At 41.3% G+C, this 17,767-nt stretch overlaps 2 protein-coding genes across 3 annotated transcripts in view; one reads left to right on the top strand and one right to left on the bottom strand.

Moving 5' to 3' along the window:
• Positions 1-20: 20 nt before the first annotated feature.
• cxcr3.1 (C-X-C motif chemokine receptor 3, tandem duplicate 1) lies at positions 21-6,366 on the bottom strand. Of its 2 annotated transcripts, XM_088999675.1 has the most exons (4): positions 6,275-6,366; positions 3,640-3,846; positions 3,442-3,537; positions 21-2,511 (listed from the first exon to the last, which is right to left on the bottom strand). In XM_088999675.1, the coding sequence occupies exons 1-4, from the start codon at positions 6,293-6,295 to the stop codon at positions 1,801-1,803; spliced, it is 1,035 nt and encodes a 344-aa protein (XP_088855801.1). In that variant the 5' UTR covers positions 6,296-6,366; the 3' UTR covers positions 21-1,800. The 2 variants fall into 2 exon arrangements, with proteins under 2 accessions (XP_088855801.1, XP_088855800.1); XM_088999674.1 differs by having other exon boundaries at positions 3,442-3,846.
• Positions 6,367-7,987: 1,621 nt separating this feature from the next.
• The window catches only part of megf8 (multiple EGF-like-domains 8), a 36,528-nt gene continuing 26,748 nt past the window's right edge, over positions 7,988-17,767 (top strand). The window contains exons 1-14 of the mRNA XM_088998485.1: positions 7,988-8,397; positions 8,882-9,071; positions 9,192-9,355; positions 10,397-10,606; positions 11,103-11,283; positions 11,387-11,475; positions 12,291-12,504; positions 12,669-12,852; positions 14,514-14,659; positions 14,752-14,862; positions 14,938-15,089; positions 15,982-16,083; positions 16,171-16,318; positions 17,477-17,640. Of these exons, the coding sequence (XP_088854611.1) occupies positions 8,368-8,397; positions 8,882-9,071; positions 9,192-9,355; positions 10,397-10,606; positions 11,103-11,283; positions 11,387-11,475; positions 12,291-12,504; positions 12,669-12,852; positions 14,514-14,659; positions 14,752-14,862; positions 14,938-15,089; positions 15,982-16,083; positions 16,171-16,318; positions 17,477-17,640 (2,085 nt within the window). The 5' untranslated portion in view covers positions 7,988-8,367. The remainder of the gene's footprint in view (positions 8,398-8,881; positions 9,072-9,191; positions 9,356-10,396; positions 10,607-11,102; positions 11,284-11,386; positions 11,476-12,290; positions 12,505-12,668; positions 12,853-14,513; positions 14,660-14,751; positions 14,863-14,937; positions 15,090-15,981; positions 16,084-16,170; positions 16,319-17,476; positions 17,641-17,767) is intronic.

Raw genomic sequence — 17,767 nt, 5'->3', positions numbered from 1 at the left:
GCTTTATTTTTTTTATTCATTCAGTTACTTAGATGCTGTACATAACCAGAAGAAGATACTACACCCACCACCCAAAAAAGTTGTAATCAGGAAAAAATATATATACCAATGTTACAAAAATGTAAAGATTGAGGTAAAAAAAAAATTAAACACCAATGCTAGAAAAGTAAAATGTCCCTAAAAATATTAAGGGCTCGCCGACTATCTATTTGTATGTCTATTAGCTATAAAGCTCGCTAGCTTTCTAGCTAGCTAGGTCACCGAGTCTACTTGACGTTTGGATGAAAATGACTAAAAGCTAGCTTGCTATTTGCAATTTTTTTTTATATTTTTGAAAGGCGCTTATAAATAATATCATTATTTATTAGCTATATAGGTAGCTATATAGCTGCTTTCTGTCTAGCTAGCTAGCTTTCTAGCTGGCTAGCGGGCTATCTATCTCGCTGGCGTGCTATCTAGCTGTATATTAGGAATTATTATTTTTAGGAACTTATTATTACTATTAGGAATATAGCTGGCTAGCTTTCTAGCTATCTAGATTTTAGCTATCTGTTTTTCTATCTATTTGAGCAACTTCCAGGGGGAATTGAACTCTGGCGCGTGTGGCTGTCACTGCTAACTCACAGAAAGAACTGTTCCTGTGACTGTAAAGTGACCTAGACAGAAATGAAATGTATTATTATTATAAAAATACACACTTATGTTACAAAAGTAAAATATCCAAATGTTTTTTTTGTATTTCACGTTTGAAACAATACATGTTATATTATGACTTCGAAGCACACGTAATAGTTTTTGTCTTACAAACGCGAATAAGAAAAAAAAACGTTAAATGTTGTATTTTTAAGACAAGAGGGGCAGAGCTTCTTGGCCAAAATACTTTTTTAGAGCAAAAGATTACTTTTCCGCCATCTTGTGGCAAGTCGTATCTATTGGTGCTGAAAAAAACCTTTTCTGCAGTGGCAACATTACATTCATTTGTGTATGTTAACCATTTGTAGCCGCACTCGCCCTGTCTCTTGTACCTGAGTTTTGAAATATTGGTGTCAGACGAAGTGTACAAATATGTTTTATTCGCGTACATTTAATGTCACAATGTCATCAAATGGTGATACTGTAAATATGTCATTGACATGCGAGTCGGAAATGTTGGAAAGCAAATCAATGCAAGAAGAAAAATGTGACATACACAAAATATTTGATTGAAATTACGAAAGCCGAAAGCAGGGGTATCCAAACTTTTCGCAAAAAGGGCCAGAATTGGTGTGTTAACGATATGGGGAGGGGGGGGTGCAACCTTAACAGATGCTCTTTACATATAACCGCAATTAATTTAAATACATTTCAGTCAGCCATTTTGTTTCACTTTCTTTTTAAAATTTAATTTCATCTATCTGAAGCATTTGTGTTGGTTCATATGAAACCTGAATAGCAAAATTGAATTGACATTGACAGTCAAATGTTCTCCCATTTGTTGATTCTCACCATTTTAGAAATTTGGAGGGCTCATTAAGTCAATTATTGATGTACTAATTTTCTGTTCGTAATTGAGCCTGTAGATGGCAGCACTTAGCACACACAAGTAACAACACTACTGCCCAATCTATTAATTCTATATGCGACGTTCTTGATTTTATGGCGGAGACTGTGGGCCGAATAAAAATTGACCGCGGGCCGCATTTCGCCCTTTATGCCGGGCTTTGGATATATTGGCCAAAAGCCTCCAGGAGCCACTCGAAGGTTATGGTATTTTCTCAGAGGTCTGGTTCTGATGCATGTAGCTCTTTCTTGACAGGCGCTTCAGATTGCGAGCGAGTTGGAAGTTTCCATAGACTCGGACCAAATGGAGGTTTTCCTGCCACCCACCGACTGGAGTTTGGCTCCCGTCTGCAATTTACAGGTGATCAGGCGCAGGATGTCCAGGAGCTGACGACGAAATTTGACACCCACAAAAGCGTAGAGGACGGGATTGAGACTGCAATGGAGGTTGCCGACAATCGGGGTAATACTCATGGCCTTCCGCAGCGACGCTCTGAATTCACAACTGGTACGATTATTGTCCAAAAAAGCCGTTTCCACCATGAGAGTAACATTGTACGGCGTCCAGCAGAGGAAAAACACCGCCACCACCGCGGCGATGACTCGAAACGCTTTCTGCTTCTGGACTCCACCCGTGCCGCAACGCAGACGGCGAAGGATGGACGAGTAGCAGAAAACGAGGACGAGCGAAGGCAGCAGGAAGCCGACGATGTGGCAGAGGAGGCGGGAAGTGAGTTCCCATGAGGCAAAGTTAGTCACGCACTGGGTTTTGCCTCGCCTTGTGTTCTTTACCGCTTCCAGGAAGAGCAAATTGGGCACGGAGAGGACAAGTGAGAGGATCCAGACTGCAAGGCAGCTGGATTGGATCACCCAAGGTTTCCGACGGCAGTAAACCTGGGTGGCGTGCACGATGGACAAGTAGCGGTCCAGGCTGATGCACGCCAGAAGGAAGATCCCACAGTAGCAGTTGATCTGAGTACGCAGAAATGACAATTTATTCTGATGTTTTGCTAGCATGCTTACATACGACAATACAATACATATTGATTTATAAAGCCCTTTAAAGGACAACCGACATCCCCGAACAAGTTGTGTCCATAATTTGTAAAATCGCTTCAAATGACTTCTACTGAGCGTATTTTGCAAAGATTCCACCGCATATAGCTATTGGTGACGAGTCCTCACCCTACGTCACTGAAGGAACGCCCCTGACTGAGAAAGGACATCCCTTGCATCACCTCAATGCATTCTGCGGTACTTTGTTTGGTCTGAAAACTTCGTGTTGATCCGTGTTGATGGCGAAATTAGAAGGTAAACACATAAATAATGCAATGGTGAATCGGTGTATGTTACACCGAGACAACTCTTTGATATTTGTTGAAAAGAATTCCTAGCTGCAAAACAAAACTGTTTCTGCATTTCTGTGACACGACACATCAGTCTTGAGCCATCAAAACAACCCAGAAAACCTTTAATCGATTGCAAACATTTATACTTTCCTCTTCAGAACTATTTGAATCACATTCATAACTGGATGTGTAACAAGAAAGCATATTCTCCGAATCTGAAGCCATTGTTTTGATTCTCCAGCAATGCAAGACGACTTGGCGTGACGTCACGAACTGGGGGCGGGACTTTCTGAAAATGCCCAATTCGCAGCTCAATTTTTTTGCAGATTTCGGACACTTTAATTCATTTTTATTGGTGTTTTGCATTTGACTAAAAATATCCGCCTGCGTGTTTTGGCTATTTTAGATGCTATGAAACGTTTTTCTGATGTCAGTTAAGAAACAAAAAAGTGATGTCGGTTGTCCTTTAATGGTAAAGTGTCTTTTTTACTAAGAGGGACATAGACCTGACAGTCACTGAGAATCACCGTCACTCTAATATATTTTTACTTACAGTGAAAACAGCGCCAGCGATCTTGCAGAGAGGCGTTCCGAAGGTCCATCCCAAACTCTGGCCGTCCTGTGCGGCCCACAGAGGCAACGTGAGCAACTGCAGGACGTCGGCCACCGCCAGGTGCAAAATGAAGGTATCGGTGACACCCCACGTCTTTCTGCTCCGAGCCAGAATTCCTAAGAGTAACCCGTTACCCACAATCCCCACGATGAAGGCCACCGAGTACAGAACCGGGCTGAAGAGGGCCTCCAAGCGCCGTCCTTCGTTGGGGTCGCACACAACGTTGAACGTCTCGTTGCTGTCGTACGAGGGGTCGCTCTCGTAGTCGTATCCGTCCAGCAGGTCATTGAAGAGCGTGGAATTCCCATTTAAGGTAACCGCTTGACCGCTTTCCAGAAGAGAACTCTAAAACAGATGCTTGGTTTAGTCGCCACTGGCGTAGCTGTCAATCACTCTATGGAGGAATATTCCACCTCTGTCTTTCAGTCACTCAATCCGTTTGTCAAGCTATCCATTAATTCTTATCCGTTGGTTCGTCAATCCATCTAGATCCCTGTCTGTCTGTCTATTTCTCGCTTTATAATAATAATAATAATAATAATAATAATAATAATAATAATAATAATACATTTCTTTTATAAGCGCCTTTCAAAACTCTCAAGGTCACTTTACATTCGCAGGATCAGCTTTTCTGTAGGTGAGCAGCGGCAGCCACACGCACCAGCGTCCACTCAACCCGGTAGTAACTCAAATAGATGGCAAACTAGCTAGCTAATAGATAGCTAGATGAATAGAGAGCTCACCAGCTCGATAGCAAATAGATAGCTAGCTAGGTAGCTAGCTAGATAGCTGGATAGCTAGATAAATTAAACATTTTTGTAGAACAGTTCTCCGTCAGTATAGTATTTCCCAAACTTTATTGAGATATTTACAAGACATCGATGTTGCCAGTTATGTGATAATAAATACACTTTAAACAAGTTTGGGGTGAATCGGTTGGGGGAGGGGCTAAAATAACTAATTGACTGCCATACCATTCTGTCTCCTTATACAAATTAGCTAAATAGCTATACAGCTAATGGATAGCTAGCTGGCCAGCTAAACAGCAAATGCCTTGCTAGCTGGAAGATTATTATTATTATTTATTATTATTATTATTATTATTATTATTATTATTATTATTATTATTATTATTATTATTATTATTATTATCAGTAGTAGTAGTGGTACTGTAGTAGTAGCAGTAGTAGTATGTATTTAATTATTTGTCTATTTATCTGTTCACGTATTTATTTTAAAATGTGTCAGTCGGGAGTAGGGAGGGGGGCGTTAACATGTCAAACTGCATGAGTGCTTCCTGTCAAATTAATCAACATTACTTTTTTTTGCAAATTTCTTCGTTATGGCACAAATAAGTTTTCTTCTTATTTTCTTATTAAATGAATCCATTTTATTTATCTTTTTGTTTTTTGGGGGTGCGGGGGAATTTCACCAAGGTACAAATAACATGAAAACTGGCCCCCCACCTAAAAAAAAGAGTTAAATTTAAGAGAAAGTTCCAATTCTGCCTGATTCATTTCTCAGTCCACAAAATGGGACAAAATGATTGACAGATTTAAATGGCGTCAATCGATGCAAAACTATTGTTCATTAATTGACATATATTTCCATTTATGCTTAAACTGGTCAGTCTATCAATCATCCGTTCAATCTATTGAGATAGACTTTGTTCAGGATTCGAGTCACTGTCGGTGTAGTAGTTCAGTTTCCACTGCGGCAAAATCTGCTCCCCACACAAAATGTTGCCCTTTAGCAAATGTCAACCAAAAATGACAATGACGATCATGTGACGCACAAGTGGTATGCTTTTTTTTTTGTTCTTTATTTTATGCAAATTTCCCCAGTTTGGGACGATTGAAGGCTTTCTGATTCTTATTTACCATTAAGACGCTGGTATTTTCATCCTGTTAGGGCAATTTGCTACAGCAATTTGTGATACGAACACATTTTAAACGTCTTTTCATTTCCTTACACATCGTTTTATTTTCTCGGACTTCCTGTCATGATGTCAAATTCTGTCTGTCTTGACATAGAAAAAAAAATGCTAACCGTTCATTTCACTTGATGTACGCATCTTTCACGAAACTAATCATAATACATTTCATTTTAAGCACCTTTCAAAGCTCTCAAGGACACTTTACAGTCACAGACAAGCATATAATATAAATAACTTAACCCATAATAGACAAGCGTAGGTACTATAATAAATAAAATACAATCACAATTAAATACAATAAATAAAATACAGATATAAATAGAAACATAAGAAACAGCTACACAGAAAATGCGATTTTAAATAGGTGGATTTTGAGATGGGATATATATATACTACAAAAACAGCTTGAGCTAACACCACATGATTTAACCCTTAAAAGTCTAATTTCAAACTTCTCAGACAACATCAACCAAAACACAAATTGCATGAAGTGTAACCAAATGAAGTGTATCACTATTGTATCGCTGCCGCAACACATTTATAAACAACTTCTCCGGTATTGCAACCACGTTACTTTTTTTTTAAATTATGTGATTTTATCTTTTTTTTAAAACACGAAGGAATAACTTCACACGAAAGAGGAATTATTGACAAATTTAAAAAAGTAATTAATACACACCAGATATTCCCGAAATACAGTACAAACATAGGAACACGTCAAGTGTAAAAATACAAATATTATTTTCAGGCTTGCAGTCTAAAAATCATAATTATAGAATTACTTTTTTTTTACGTCTGTCATAATAAGAAAAATCTGAATAATATTAAAATACTTACCAGGCTGAAATCATATGACATGGCTGATAACACAGCAGATATAAGCACTGCTAACAATTGGCCGAATAGCTCTGTGGAGTCAAGAGAGGAAGACAAAAAGGTTATGAGAGGGGGTCCTAGGGGTGGGGGGGGGGGGGGTGAAAACCACAATATGAAAACAGATCTGCTGAGTCCCCAATGCAGGACTGAGGATGTACAGTAAATAACATTGCAGCAAAGATACTTTGGATGCATTTTTTTTTCCGGTACCTGCTGTACAGTACAGTATGTAGATCTCCACATAAGGCACAACGCTTGATTAAATAATAATAACAATAAGCGCTTTACTTTGTCCTTTGCATCGACTTGACACCTGCCAGCGAGCGAGTCTTCTTGAGCCGTGTTCCTGTTTTCTTCACACCTTCTCGTCTCCACTTCTTGTTTTTCGATCAAACCCGACAGCGACGTGACGTGTTTTGTTTCATTCCACACCAGTATTGTATTTAACCGCATTGTTGGTTTATGTAGCTTATGCATGGATAGCAAGTTGCATTGACTCACGCTGCACACAAGTCATTGCACGAGAAATTACACGCGGGCTTTTGATCATTTCTTTTAATAATTTAGAAATCAAATCTGACTTTTTTCCACTTCTGAAATTAGTGGCTCACTTGCTCTGCACAACATCAGTATATCTACAAATGTATAAGCCAATCAATAACAACCTTTTTCATATAATAGCCTCATTCCTCTGTTTTATAAATTACTGTAAAGAATCAGAATCAGAAAACCTTTATTCGTACGTATAACAATTTTATGTTTTTTATTCTAAAAATAATTTTTGGTTATCCTGGCATACAATAAAGCAAAATAAGTAGGTTAGGACAAAATAAGTTTAGGACCCGATTTTAGGAAGCATCATAGTTGTTGACATGCTTGATTGGATTTTGGGACAGATTTTGGCCCCCGGGCCTTGAGTTTGACATACGTGCGACTCAATCATTCTAATGCCATTTGCTTTATAAATTATGATGAGGGAATTAAATCAACACAAGCAACATAAAGTTTTTTTAATGCATTGTTGTTTAACAGCAAGTGCAAACTTGGTTACCAACAAAGATGATTAATGTAGTTTGACGTTAAATGTTAACGTTATTATAGTAAAATGTGTCAAAGTTCACGTTCCAACCCCCCCACACCCAAAAAAAACAACAACTTTAGCAGCAAAATATTTCGTTTTTTTTACAATACAAGAGATACATATTGATTTATATAGCGCTTTAACAACAGCTGAAGCTGCAAGAACGGGGTTGACATGATCAGGTATCATGTACAGCAGTGGTCTCAAACTCGCGGCCCGCGGGCCAACTGCGACCCCCAAAAGAATATTTTGCGGCCCACCTTGATATGAAAAATTAATGTTAGTGCGGACCGCATGATTGACATGAATGAAACTTGTGTGTGGAGCTGAACAAGTAGGCAATAGAAGCCATGTTTAGGACAGTTCATGTTCAATATTTTCTTGATGTTAAAGCTAAAGGTTAAAGAACTGTTAATATAGATTTTTGAAACTTGATTAAAATAATTCGTTTTCCTGTGTTTTTTCAGTCGTCTATATCTGCCTTATGATATTATAATCATTTTATATTATTTATTATTTATTCTGAATTTACTCACTGGCATCCAGATGTGCGTTGCGTGGTATCTCCACTGGGTGACGCCGCCAAGCTAATCGTGCCTATCTCGCTTTTGTCTAAGTGGCGACCTCCAAAACAACAACGAGCATCTGTCTCATTCTTCCGGCTGCTATAAACCGGTGTTGAAAAATTTAGCAGTTAAATTATTTGCTTGTGTGGCCATGTCACTTCCAGGACGAGATAGCCGGCGACCGTGCTAACGTCGCCCTTCATCAATAATGTCCGCTCCGGATTGACTACGCATCTGGAGTCGGACTGAGGCTGCGCTCACTAGCCTCCGAGCGGATAGCCGTGTTGTTGTTAGCAAACAGCTAGCCGGACGGGCGGCTTTCCGTCTGTCCAGAACAACGACGAAGCTCACCGCTGGCTATTTTATCTTTGGGGGGAAAGGGACAGAGCCACAGACGAAATATGTAAATGGTGCCAGGACCGGAGAGACGGGAATTGGTACGTACTTTATTTTGGCACCATGTAAAGAAACAAATGCTTTGTAGCTAACTAGCGAGCTAACGGGCCATGGCTGGTTAACGGTGCATCATTGCTTTCGAACACCGTTCCATGTTTCTCTGTTCGTAACATATTTTTTCGTCACTTGACATTCGAAACAAGGGCTACATAGTCGAAGTGATTTTTTTTGTTTTAAGTTGTGTAAATCTTGCGGCGGATTCGCTAAACAAATCATGCGTTTTAAAAGGATGGTTCACCCAAACAAGTCATTTTTGTCGAAAAAAAAACGGTGACTGAGTTTTGTATCCGTTATGTAGATAGTTGAACGAAGATGTATCATTTTAGTCATTGGATAATATGTTTTTTTGGAACAATTTGGTGAAATTGCAGTAGAGGAGATGGGAATCAGTACAGTAGATAAAAATCACCCATCCATCAATTTTCCAGTCTTATGATTTTCATTTTCTATCCCTCAATCACAAAGACAGCAACAGGGATGGCCTCTCCCCTGCCCGTCTGTTTCCTCCTTGTGCTTGCGCTGCTGGTCTGGTGGCCCGCGTGCCAGGCTGGTGACTGTAAAGGTCACCGGCAGGTGTTGAGGGGGCCGCCGGGCTACGTGACAGACGGACCGGGGAACTACTCAGTTAATGGCAACTGCGAGTGGCTCATCAAAGGTTTGTCCAACAGGGTTAGCACTTTTGCACATTCCACTGTGGCAATATTTCTTGTCAGTGATTCAAATGGAACGTTTTTAAGATTTTTTTCCCCCACTCTTTACCTTTCCACCCATTCAGCACCCAGCAGCAGCTATCGCATTGTGCTGAACTTTACCTTCATGGACACAGAGTGCACTTATGACTACCTGTTTGTGTATGACGGAGATTCCTACCAAAGCCCCTTGTTGGCCAGTCTCAGTGGCAACACCTTGCCGCAGCCCATCGAGGCCACGTCCGGGAAGGTCCTGATGTTACTTTTTGTGTACAGTGATACCTCGGCTTATGAACGCTTTAGCTAACGAACTTTTCCCGTTACGAACGTTAAATTCGCGAGAATGTAATATTGGCATGCAAACCTTTTTCGGGAAACACACGGAGCAACACAATAAGTGATGTGTCGTTCGCGAACGAGCCGGTTCTTGGAGCTCCTGAAATGGAAGCCGACTTTTTTTTCCCTCTATTCTCCGCCCCAGTCTTCGGTGAAAGCCGCACGTGAGTGGTCAAGATCCATGGTAGAGGAGGGAGAGGACACACGTAGCGGTGGAGTTACAAAAACAAACGCACACACACATACACATGAAAGGGAGACGACAGAGCTTGAAGTAAAAAAGCAAAAGTGAAATGGTTTGAAAATTGATAGAAAACACAGTGAAATGTGGACTTGTTTCAACTTTATTGATAGTTCAAAGGCAGAGTGTAGACTGCAAGGTTAGAGTATCCCATCAATCAGGCTCCACAAATAACCCGCACAAGCCATCTGTACAATTTGAAGAGAACTTAAAAGCAACGGAACCAGCTGTTAATGAAGGTTCTAGTGTGTCTGCCTGCATCTGTTGCAACATCACAACTTCTCAGATGTACAACCCAGAGCTCATTGAGACACTTTATGCAAAAAGCTATCCATTCCATCAAGCCATCAACGACCATCACAAAGGTAAATAAAACGACTTTATCATACAGTACACTTTATTTCTTTAATTACGATACCATAGCACATTTATTACATTTATTATACATAAAATAAGGTATATTTTGTGTAATTTTAAGGCTTTTTAGTTGAAAATTATGTTTTATGGGGACCTGGGAACGGATTATTCTCATTTTAATGGTTTCCTATGGGAAATGAATGTTTGGAATACACACTTTTTGCCTTAAACACACTTTCTGGGAACCAATTAAGTTCGTAAGCCATGGTTTCACTGTACGGACATATTTTATTTTAACCTGTCATCCCGAAACCTTTCTCATATGTATCCTGACTTTTTCGCTTCCTGCTTTTCTAGATGCTGCTTCATCTCTTCAGCGACGCTAACTACAACCTGTTAGGCTTCAACGCCACCTACACATTCTCGATGTGCCCCGGAGCATGTGGCGGTCACGGGCGTTGTGACCCGTCTACACACAAGTGCCACTGCCAACATGGCTGGGGCGGGGCATCTTGCGCCACCCCCATGTGCTCCCATACCTGCTCAGCACATGGGCAGTGTGACAAGGTGAGGTTTGAAAGTGCCATTTTTTTCCGGGTATTCCGGTTTCCTCACAAAAACAAGGCAGCTTTGTGAGGGTAAAGTCGAAGACAGCTTTATTGTCAAATATGCATGACATAAAGCACAGATGAAATTAATGTCCTCTCGGACCCATCCTGCAACCACTTATAACGTGGCTAAAAAGACAGATAATTGACAACAGACAATGCATGTAATTTCTGAATGTAAAGTGTGGTAGTGTTGTATGTAAAGTGAAGTAGCGTCGTATGTAAAGTGACGCAGTGTAGTAATGCAAAAACACAAAAAAAGGTTGAAGTGTGGTCTTGCAGAAAAAAACGAAAAAATTGAGTTCAGGATGATAGTACAGGGTGTAACGTGTACTCAGAGTTCGGTGAGTGTGGCAGTGGGAAGGGGCAGGGGGGGCAGGGCAGTAAAGTGAATAAGAAAATGAATGGATGACTGAAGTTGATTTTTTTTTTTGTTAATTTCCTCTCCCCATCAGAAGGGAGAGCGTTGCCTGTGTCACGCCGGCTTCCTTGGTCACAGTTGCCAACTCAGTCTCCGTGACGACACCGCGGCGGGGCAGTGGTGGCGCGTTCACGAAGGAGATCCCAACATGTCTCCCAGGACAGGTTCCGCTGGCGTGTACCTGTCCTCCACTGGATCCATGTACGTGTTTGGAGGTGAGAGTAAAATTTGCTTCAACTTTTTTGCTCGACATTTTTCTTCAGGTTTGTTTGAAAGCAACGGTGTGATTGTTTGCTTTATTGTCTTAAAAAAATCCAGGATTTGACCTCAACAGAGCGCTTGGTGATTTGAACAAATACAACTTCACATCCAACCAGTGGGAAAGCAGGTCTTATGGTCACTCACCTGTAAGTACTGGAACTGTGAAGGAGAAGTATGCTTTTATTGTTATTATTTTTTTTGCTTCGTCAAAATACCTCAAGGACCAAAAATTGCGATGCTCGTTTCTTGCCTCACCAAAATTGTCCAGTTTTTAGGATGGTGCAGTACCACTTTGAGAACTAGAAGTTAACCGCAACTAATGTTTCTTACTTTATTAATTTGTGTTTTTCTACATTCTATTTATTTATTTTTCCATCTATGTATTTATGAAGTCAAAGTCAGCTTTATTGCTAGCTTTCTCCCCAGCTATTTACCTCGCGAACTAGTTACCTCGCGGGCTAGCTACCTCGTGAGTTAGCTCTCTCACTAGCTATCTCGCTAGCTATTGCGCTAGCTATCACCCTAGCTATCTTGCTCGCTCGCTATCTCACTAGCTATCTAGCTAGCGAGCTAGCTATCAATCTATCTAGCTCGCTAGCTTTCTCACAAGCTATCAAGCTTTCTCCCGAGCTAGTTACCTCACGGGCTAGCGACCTCGCGAGTTAGCTATGGTGCTAGCTATCTCGTTAGCTATCTATCTAGCTATGTATCTGGCTATCTATCGAGCTATCTATCAAGCTATTGAGCTCACGATCTCTCTTTCGCGATTTTAAATCATTCACTTTTCCTCATTTTTTTTTAAAATAACAAGTCAACTTCCATCCATCCGTCCATGAAGTTGACTATAAAGTTGTTTGGCCCTGAATAGCTAAAATGCCATCCATTGTAACAGATGTAACAATGTCAACAGACTGAAGAAAAAAAACATCGCTCTTCATATTTTAATTTTCTCTGCCCACAGTTGGCGCGACATTCCCACACCGCTGTCGAGTGGGCGGGAAATATGGTGATCTTTGGTGGGGAGCTTGCCAACGGCTCCTTAGCCAGTGACGTTTGGATGTACCGCCCCCTGCAAGACGACTGGCAGCAGCTTGGCTTTGCTAACACTGGCGGTGCGCCCAATCTGGCCAATCACGCCGCGGCTGTCGTCGATAGTTACCTCTATGTGTTTGGAGGTGGGTTGTTAAACACGGCGTTATTCTCTCCGTGTTTTACAAGAGGCTAAAATTCCAATTAAATAGATGAGCGGTATAGCAATGAAGCGCTAAGTGAGTTTCGGTACACAAAAAGCTACGGACATGATTGCATTTCACTGCCCTTTGCAATTGTTACATCGTAGGTCGCACTGAGGACGACATGTTTTCCTCCACCTTGTATCGGTTCAGCCTGCGAGGCTCTGGGCGATGGGAGATCATCCAGCCCACGGGGGGGAAGCCCCCAGCCACCGCCGGCCACTCCATGGTGTTCCACAGCACTTCCAGGACACTACTGGTCTATGGGGGTCACCGGCCGACCACCGCCAGGTAGACATTATTGATAGTTCAAAGGCAGAGTGTAGACTGCTAGGTTAAAATATCCCATCAATCAGTCTCCATAAATAACCCGCACAAGCCATCTGTACAATTTAAAGAGAACACGCAAGCAAGGGAACCAGCTCTTAAGGATTTTTCTAGTGTGTCTGCCTACATCTCTTGCTGTTGCAATATCACAACTTCTAAGATGTACAACCCAGAGCTCCTTGAGACACTTTATGCAAAAAGCTATCCATTCCATCAAGCCATCAACGACCATCACAAAGGTAAATAAAACGACTTTATTATACTGTACAGTTTATTTCTTTAATTGCAATACCATAGCACATTTATTATACATAAAATAAGGTATATTGTGTGTAGTTTTAAGGCTTATTTAGTTCAAAATAAAATTTTATGGGGACCTTGGAACATATTATTCTCATTTTAATGGTTTCCTATGGGAAATTAATGTTTGGAATACACACTTTTTTTTCCCCACACACACTTACTGGGAACCAATTAAGTTCGTGAGCTGAGGTATCACTCTACTTTGTGTTACAGACTAATGCATAAAGCTAACAGCAGCGTAGCGCTCCATTCTGGACTGATTCTTGTCAAGTTCTACGGGCGGCTGGAATTCAAATTCACAAAGATATGTTACTTAATTAAAAAAACAGCAGAATTCTAAACTTTGGCTAATAAAGCTGTCAAGTTTTGTGCAGCAAAGAAAACTTAACGAGTAGCTAGCTAATTTCGTAGTTGATTCTGTCACTGAGGGCTTCTTTTTTTCAGACAGCACAAACAAAATAATCTCAGATGAATAAAAAATTATTGGATTGAAAAAAATAAGTGGATTAAAAATTAAACTAAAAAATATTTGAATTTATCGGCTTTGTGGGTGAAAGTCATAGCTGTTAGCCGTGCTTGTTCGCCCCATTGCCTGCCTGGTTAGTAGCAAGCGGCTAAAGTCGGTGGGGAGACAGATACTTTGGAGGAGAATTTGAAAACGAAATAGAATTTTAGAAATTTCATGTGGATGATGAAATTTGCAAATTTGAGCTAAATTTGTGATGTGGTTTCCCCGTTCTTTTGGGATTTTATTCCACTGGAAATTGCGAAATTTTTCAAAAACATTTTATTTAGGAATTCTGGCCATTTTGAAGTTTCAAAATGTTTTATTCTGGTATGAGCTATCTATTCGCTATCTATTCACTATCTATTTGCTATCTATTCGCTAGCTATTAGCTATCTATACGCTAGCTATTATAATAATGATAATCATCATAATAATACATTTTATTTCAAGCGCCTTCCAAAGGTCTCAAGGACACATTACAGTCACAGACAAGCAGATACAATAATAAAATGCAATTATAAATACAATACAATGCTATTAGCTATCCATTCGCTAGCTATTAGCTATCTATTTGCTAGCCAGCTTGCTATCTATTTGAGTTACTTCCAGGTTGAGTGAACGCTGGCGCGTGTGGCTGCCGCTGCTCACCCACAGGAAAGAAAATATCCTGTGACTGTAAAGTGACCTTGATAGTTTTGAAAGGTGCTTATAAATGAAATGAATTATTATAATTATTATTATTATTATTGTTGTTGTTATTATCATTATTATTGTTGTTGGCACCGACTAAAGAGACGAAATAATCATTTCCTAGATTTAGCGTGCGGGTGAACAACACCGACGCATTCCATGTCGACCAACGTTTTTGGACGGCGTTTCGCTCCCGCTACCCGGCGACCGGCCCCCGAGAGCGAGCCTTCCACTCAGCCACTGTCATCGGCAACTACATGGTGGTCTACGGTGAGCAAAAATAGCGACGTGAACACCAACTGACCAACCTTCTCTGAACTGAATTGATGTTAATTGTGGATTTTTCTCGCATTCCCAACAAGGTGGAAATGTTCACATCCACTACCAAGAGGAAAAGTGCTACGACGAAGAGATCTTTTTTTACCATTTGGGCTGTCATCAGTGGGTTTTAGCGGGAGAGAGATGGTCACTCAGTAAGTTGCTCTTCTCATGGCGTGACATATTTTCCCCCTTTGCCGGATTAGCCTATTTTGTCTCCTTTTCTGCAGGCGGTGAAGGCATCAAGGGGCGCTACTCCCACGTCGCCGCGGCCATGGAGGGACGAGTGCTTCTGGTTGCCGGCGGTTACAATGGCGTCACCCGTGCAGACCTCGTGGCTTTCAAAGTCCCTTTGTTTGTCAGTAGCAGCGAAGGTGACAGGGTGAGAGAAAACTCGCTTTTGCACCGTAACTACGATCTGGCCCGTGACAAATATGAGTTTGACACCACTGTTTTGGAGTCTAGCTATCCAGGGCATCTACCTAGCTAGCTATCTATTTGCTATCCAGCTATCTACCTGGCTAGCTATCTATTTGCTATCCAGCTATCTACCTGGCTAGCTATCTATTTGCTATCTAGCTATCTACCTAGCTGGCTAGCTATCTATTAGCTATATATCTAGATATCTATCTATCTATCTATCTATTAGCGATATATAGCTATCTAGTTACTTATCTATTCGCTATGTCCTTGAGAGTTTTGCTAGACGCTATAAATACAATGTATATTATTATTATTATTATTAATAATAATAATAGCTATCTATTAGCCGTATATTAGCTAACTAGCTAGCTTTCTATCTATTTGAGTTACTTCCGGGCTCAGTGAATTTGATTTTACTCAAATAATGTTTTTTCATTTGCAATTTAGAAATAGCATGAATGTATTTTGGTTTATTTCAATCAGTTTTGTATCCTTCACCAATTGAGTTAAATCGGGCCCCATCAAATTTGGAATATGACCCCCTTTTTCAGACACAAGGGGGCCAACTTTTTTAATTTCCCAAATGCATCACTGCAGTCCTTATTTTTGACTTCAATTTTAAAAAGTAGTTATTCATCAGTTTGTTGTGCTCTCTATATGTAATATGTGGAGAGGATTAAATGTCAGTGCCTTTTAAATTGAGCGGCGGCCCGAAAAAAGGTGGATACATTCTACTGTAAAATATAAACATATATATTTTTAATGCTATGACCTTTAAAGTAAAAGCGTGGCTGAAATGTCATCTACGTTGATCAATATTCTATTTGTGTCACTCTGCGTTTCCCGGTTAGGACGCTCTTTGCGCCGAGGCCCTGGATGAAAGCATGTGTTTAAAGAATCCGGAATGCAGTTGGTGTGAAGGCCGCTGTCGAGAGTATCAACCCACTAATCAGGTAAAGTGTCAGCACACACTCAATGGAACCGTCAGGACTATTGCAGCAACTCATCTCGTCCACCCCCCTTTTTTTCCCCACTCCCAGTGCGGCAGTACAGGTTGCCTTGGCCTAGCGCGTTTCCTATCCGACTGTCAGTCCTGCCTGGTATTCAGCGGCACGCCAGCCACCCTGGCGAGGGCGCCCGGCGAATTCGGCTGGTGTGTTCAGAATGAATCCTGCCTCCCCGTGTCAGGTGAGAGCCAGGGAGGGAGGACGGAGGGGGAGGCGACCTTCCAGGGGGGGGGGGGGGTTACGCAGCACACTGACTGAATTGTGTTGGGAGGGACTAGATTTGCGTTGGGCGCCAGTCAGAGGTGAAACGTTTTGTATTGGGGTGTTTTCTCGGTGTCAAGGAAAGGCTGCGCTAATGGAGGAATAATTTTTTGAAGATGACACAAAATGGATGTTTGCTTTCTCTATAGTGACTAGCTCTATGTCTCTCACACCCCACTGCGCATAGAAATCAAGCTATAATGCTTCACATCACAGGTGTCAAAGTCAAGGCCCGGGGGCCAAATCCCATCCGCCACATCATTTTTTTCGGCCCACAAAAGCAAATCAAACTTATGAAATTTCATGATGCTTGCTAAAATCCTAACCAAAATTTCATATTTTTAGCTGTAAACCACCATAACAGTCATTACTTTTCACTTCAGACAGGGTTTTGAGATGGGACTTGCAGGTGGGAAGAGAATCGATGTTACGAATGTTGGGAAGAATTGAGTTCCAGAGTTTGGGGGCAGAGCAGCTGAAAGCTCTATCCCCCATCATGCTGAGACGGGCAGGGGGGGCACACAGAGGTGGCGGGAAAGAGGATCTGAGGGAATAAGAGGGAATAGAAATTAGTCATATAGGTATGGGGTCAAGGTTATGGATAGTTTTAAATGTATAAAGAATAATTTTAAAGTTGATTCTATATTTGATTTTAAAGTTAAAAAAAAATATTTTTGTTACTCCGTGATATGTCTGAAGATACGCTGATCGTTCATTTCGCGAATAGAAGCATGAAATGATAGCTTCTTCGGGAGTTTGTTTTCACAAATCAGTTGACCACCAATGTTTTCTTTCACTCTCGCTAATACATCGTGTCGACAGCAGCATTCTTGACACTGAGAAACATCAAACACTTGGCGTCACTGCATCCAGCTGAAATAGTAGCGGTCACTCAAAAAAATAATATTGACTGACCTCTTCCATCTCTCTGGTGAACATCGCCAATGTTCCCACATCCTCTGACTAGCGTCCGGCACCGACCACGCCGGCCTATCAGGCTGACCGCAGTATTTTTGAGAGCTCACGAGGTCAGATTGTATTTCCCCGTTTTGCTGACCTCTCCCTCTCGATCTCGCAGAGCAAAGTGCGTGCCGTGTGGACCAGATCTCAGGGGCGTACGGCTGGTGGGGGGAGCGTACCCTTTTCCTAACCTCCCTCCACTCCTGTCGCACCGAGAACTATGTCCCGGGACTGCACCTGCTCACCTTCCAGCACCCCCGCAACGACTCCCAGCCTGACAAGGTACGGAGTCCCCGTCTCAAAAGAGTTGTGCTTTGTAATTCCTCTCCCCCCCCTTTTTACTTCGCGTATCCGTCCTTCCTTCCTCCATTGTTGCCGTCGTAATTGCAGACGGGATTTATGCCGCTTT

The sequence above is a fragment of the Hippocampus bargibanti genome, linkage group LG06 (genome assembly GCF_051943395.1).
Source record: "Hippocampus bargibanti isolate YZ-2025 linkage group LG06, ASM5194339v1, whole genome shotgun sequence".
NCBI classification, from domain to species: Eukaryota; Metazoa; Chordata; class Actinopteri; order Syngnathiformes; family Syngnathidae; genus Hippocampus; species Hippocampus bargibanti.
The sequence above is the reverse complement of the archived record's forward strand: the minus strand, read 5'-3'. Positions and strand labels throughout refer to the sequence as shown.

Excerpts from the sequence above, each read along its gene's own strand:
- cxcr3.1 (XM_088999674.1), bottom strand. The coding sequence starts at position 6,295 with ATGTCATATGATTTCAGCCTG. Across the intron at positions 3,847-6,274 it reads TGTCATATGATTTCAGCCTG|AGTTCTCTTCTGGAAAGCGG; the intron begins GTAAGTATTTTA and ends CATCTGTTTTAG. Across the intron at positions 2,512-3,441 it reads TCGCTGGCGCTGTTTTCACT|ATCAACTGCTACTGTGGGAT; the intron begins GTAAGTAAAAAT and ends CTGCGTACTCAG.